We start from the raw sequence: 4,266 nt of genomic DNA, 5'->3' as shown, positions 1-4,266 counted from the left end.
TAGAATCATGAATGTGATTAAAAAAAAAAAAAAAGATAATAATAAATAAATTGACATTCTAATTTGCAGCTTCTACCTAGAGTTATTCAATTTTTTTTTTCCCGAACACTGATATGTAATTTTACACGTTTCATTTATCTCTTTATAAATTTGTTGAGATTTTTAAGACAATAATGCTATCTATCAAAGTGATATTACATTTAAGTAAATCTATAATTTAATATCGAATATTTACCGTGGTGCTTGACATCCGTTGTATTTGAATATCATTACTCTCTTTTAAAGGGGAAGTGTTTGAAAAATCGTGTTGAAATTTCTCTCTCAAAAAACTTTGTAGCGTGGCTGTGTAGTCCCTTGACGCTGCCGCATCACACTAGCTTACTTTACTTTTCTCTTCAATCCCAAGCCTTTTCCATCTCCACTCACCTCACAGCTTAAGGTTTATCGGTCTTACATACCCTTCAGAAAAAAACCCATTCTTTCTTTTTCATTTTTGGTGAATAAGTAATAATTATATAGACTATAATATAATGTTTGATTTTGGTGATGAGTTGATAATTGAGAGCTACAAAATCCCATGGCTAATATGGATTCAGCTTCTTGCAACGATTCTGTTTATCATCCTTCTTTTCGGAATCAGCGTCTGCACTTCAGACTCCGCGGCCTCCTCCGCCTCCACCAGCATCTCCGCTTCAACATCAACGGGCCGCGCCGCCATTGCCCCACCACCCAACCTCAACGACCCCAGTTCTTCTCAAAGAGTCAAGGTCAGTTATTTTATTGCTTTCTTTTCACTCCTTTTTCGAATTTTGCATTATAGTTTTATTAGTTTGACTAGAAAACTGAAAAGGGAAATTCTTGAATCTATAGATAGGAATAAAGTTTGAATTTTGTGCTTGAAATTAATGTTTGAATTTGACTATCCAAGAGGTGTATAAAGTTTTTGATTATTAATCTTTATTTTCTGTAATTTCTGTATTCGGCACATCGTTTTTACATTTTAGAACAAGGTGGCGATCCTTTGATGGGATAAAAAATCATAGAATTCTGATATCCTGTCATTCCCAAGAAGCAGATTGTTTTTTAAGCCATGCTTGGGTAATAGAACCCCTACAGAACACACACAAACATGGGTGGGGTTGGGATTTTTGGGGTCATTTTTTAATGAGGTGGGACCCACCTCATGTGAGGGATCTGAAAAACTTATGTGGAAATGGTTATGTACATCCATCAAAACTCTCGTTTTTTATCGAAACTTTTGAAGGGCACGTTTGATACGCTGGCATAACGGACAAAATTTTAGCTTCCGTTTTGCATTTATAAATTGGTGCAACGTCATTTTCACCCCGCACATTGCAATGCGCCATGAGTACCATCTCCTTTCTATCTATTTGTAAGTTTAAACATTTATAAATTCTTTTCAAACAGAGACTTATTAAACTACAGCTGTTTGTTAGGCTGCCTTTGATTGCATTATAAAGATGACAGAATTGTCTACTGTTAAAGATTCTTGAAAGTTTATCCAGGTGTCCCATTTTTTATTGTATTCCTGTCAGCACAGCTGTTTTTTTATAGTTCATTTAAAGATGCTTTGAGATTTTCACCTGGGAGAATTACAACCTTGACACTGTACCAAATATGCATTCGATACAATTTGGTAACATGTAGTGTAAGAAATCAGTTTCTAATCATCGAGGTAGAAGTATTCTATAGTTGGAGATTTTAGCGGTACAAATTGTCATTTTTATTGGAAATTTGGGATTGTGTGAGGCTAATTTAACCGTGATCGGCTACATTGGTGGCTCAATTTAATCGTATTAGCATCTTCTAGGCATGTATGTTCCCTATTTTTGAATAATTATTTCTCAATGTCTCTATGTTTGTGTTTTCATGGAACACAGTTGATATTGGTGCTTATATTTAGCTTCTAAGATTGGCCATTTGCTCAAAGTGCAATTGCATAATCTTTGTTTATTTTTGTTATCTATTACCAGAATGTGTAACAAAAGAAGGTAAAATGCACCTATGGGATGTGTTTTATTTGAAGTGAAAATTTTGATAAATAAATAGGTTTATGACATCCAGTTCCCTAATCCATGGGGTCGATTTTCAGGGGTCATCACCTCTCTACCAAGACTTGTATATTTTAGAGACAGCAAACTGGATGCCCACTATAAATGAGCTACTGTGATGAAATATAATTTTGCACGAAAGATCCGTTTACCGTTGCCATTAACTTTTGATGTTCTTGAGCTAGCATTAGAGATCATAATGTCTACTCGATTAGCAAAGTGAAAAGATCGGTAGCATCTAAGCAACATGCTAATTTGATGAAGTTCTTGAATTATTTCAATTTTCAATAGATTGAATCCAGTAAATAAACCTTCTTTAGGGTACACATAAAATAAGATATTTTCAATTTCTTGTATATAAATTCTACCAGGAATTATATTTTGCGTTGATTATTAGAAGCCAGTTTCATTTCTGAGTATGTTATCTGCCTCTTCATTAGAAATATGCCATATGATGGACAACGAGAAAGTGGTTAAACTTTTTGTACTGTCAGGAGGAGGAAATCCAACAAGTCGATAGGAATGGAGAAGCAAGTGGAGGGACAATCATAGATGTCGACCAAGGTCGAGATGAACCTTCATTGAATGATTCTGTGCTTCAGAGGCTTTTTAAGCATCCAGCCCATCCTTGCAACTATCTTGGACTAGCTAAACAATCATTCCTCAAGTGTCTTGGATTAGATACCAGCTCTAAGAGCCGAAGCAACGAAAAGCATAGGAAACAAGACTAACGTATGCTCTCTCTTTTTCTCGCGCGCACACACATTTACTTAATTCAAATGAATCCCTGTTTAAAATGAGTAGAAAGAAGTCCTTTTCGTTCATCTAAAAGCATAATCTTCGAAAAATTCATATAGTGAATGTAACGAGAAGATGGAGAAGTACAATATCCAGGTTTTAAACTCTTCAATCTGTAAATAGTGAATGTAACTGTAACCTTTGTGACTTTAAACCATTAGCTCTTTTGCATTTAACTGGACTTGTTAGTCTTCAGCTGACAGAAATGTTCTTCTTCTAACCATTATAGATTTACAGTGAGCAAACCCAATTCTTAAATTTACCATTCCTTTCGTGATAAAAAAATGAATGTATTAAAGAATTAACAATGTGGCCTTTCACCTTTAGATGAGTGTTATAAATAACTTCGTCTAAATCTGAATGGCCTTTGCCAATAAAGAAAAAGGCAGAAGTAAATTTATCAAAAGCCTAATAATCGGACTGTTGTTTTTATACACTGAGAAAATGACAATTTAAGCATTTTTTTTCTTGAAATTTGATGTGGGGACAATAAATACAAAATTTTCTGCTGACATGGGAGTAAAAGTATAGCTTGAAAATTGATTAGAAAAAAAAAAAAAAAAAATCATTTGACGTTACTATACTTTTACTCACATGTCAGTCAAAAACTTGTACTTCAACTTTTCTAATCGGGAAATTATAGTTTCAATTGAAAAACTTTAATCAATTCCATCACTCAAAAGTACAGAAATCGATGACGCGATATTCAATATATGATAGAAGTCATTTATATCACTAATGAAATTGATCTCCTATATTGAATAAAAACTTTTCACTGCTGATATAACAAGAAAGTACCGTAAAGTTTTTTTTGTTACATCAACAATAGAAAATTTTTTATGCTGGCCACTTAAAGCAGGAGATCAGGGCAGTATCAATTTGATGTGGGGACAATAAATACAAAATTTTGACTGACATGGGAGTAAAAGTATAGTTACGTCAAATGATTTTTTTTTTTTTTTCCTATCACATTATCTTACTTGAAAGTCGAAAGAAATATTTATTCAAAGACCAATTTAAAACATAATATAAGTACATTAACTGATTTATAAGACAAAAAGTAAAGCGTCTAGTGTACAACTTCGTTAAAATTTCATCAATGATCATCGACGATATGATTGCTTGTGATTTTGATTGAAGATCAATATCCATTGGTAATGTAATTGAAATTATCGATGACAATACTTCTAGTGATTTTCAACGCACTTGTAATTACCCTATTGTTAGTGAGAGCTTGGAATGCCATGGTAGTTTACAATATTACCAAGCATTTCTAGTCCATGTCGTCGTTAAAAAAGCAATTGTCCATACACATTTATTATTTTCATTAAAAATGATTAGAAGGAAAGGAAAAGAAAAAGAAAATGTGAAACAGAAATCGAAAAATGAAAACAGC

The 4,266-nt window shown here is 33.3% G+C and overlaps 1 protein-coding gene across 1 annotated transcript; it reads left to right on the top strand.

The window, feature by feature from the left end:
- The first annotated feature begins 278 nt into the window (after window positions 1–278).
- LOC111367635 lies at window positions 279–3,066 on the top strand. Its single transcript, XM_022988617.1, has 2 exons — window positions 279–767; window positions 2,567–3,066. Exons 1-2 carry the CDS (start codon window positions 531–533, stop codon window positions 2,801–2,803), a joined length of 474 nt encoding a protein of 157 aa, XP_022844385.1. The 5' UTR covers window positions 279–530; the 3' UTR covers window positions 2,804–3,066.
- The last annotated feature ends 1,200 nt before the right edge of the window (window positions 3,067–4,266 follow it).

The sequence above is a fragment of the Olea europaea genome, chromosome 18, assembly GCF_002742605.1.
Source record: "Olea europaea var. sylvestris chromosome 18, O_europaea_v1, whole genome shotgun sequence".
Lineage (NCBI taxonomy): Eukaryota > Viridiplantae > Streptophyta > Magnoliopsida > Lamiales > Oleaceae > Olea > Olea europaea.
Note: the sequence above shows the minus strand (reverse complement) of the source record. Positions and strands in the feature narration are given on the sequence as shown.

Bases quoted from the DNA above. Each gene is read 5' to 3' on its own strand.
- LOC111367635 (XM_022988617.1), top strand. From the start codon at position 531: ATGTTTGATTTTGGTGATGAGTTGATAATTGAGAGCTACAAAATCCCA. The intron at 768-2,566 runs GTCAGTTATTTT...TTGTACTGTCAG, and splicing joins GTTCTTCTCAAAGAGTCAAG to GAGGAGGAAATCCAACAAGT.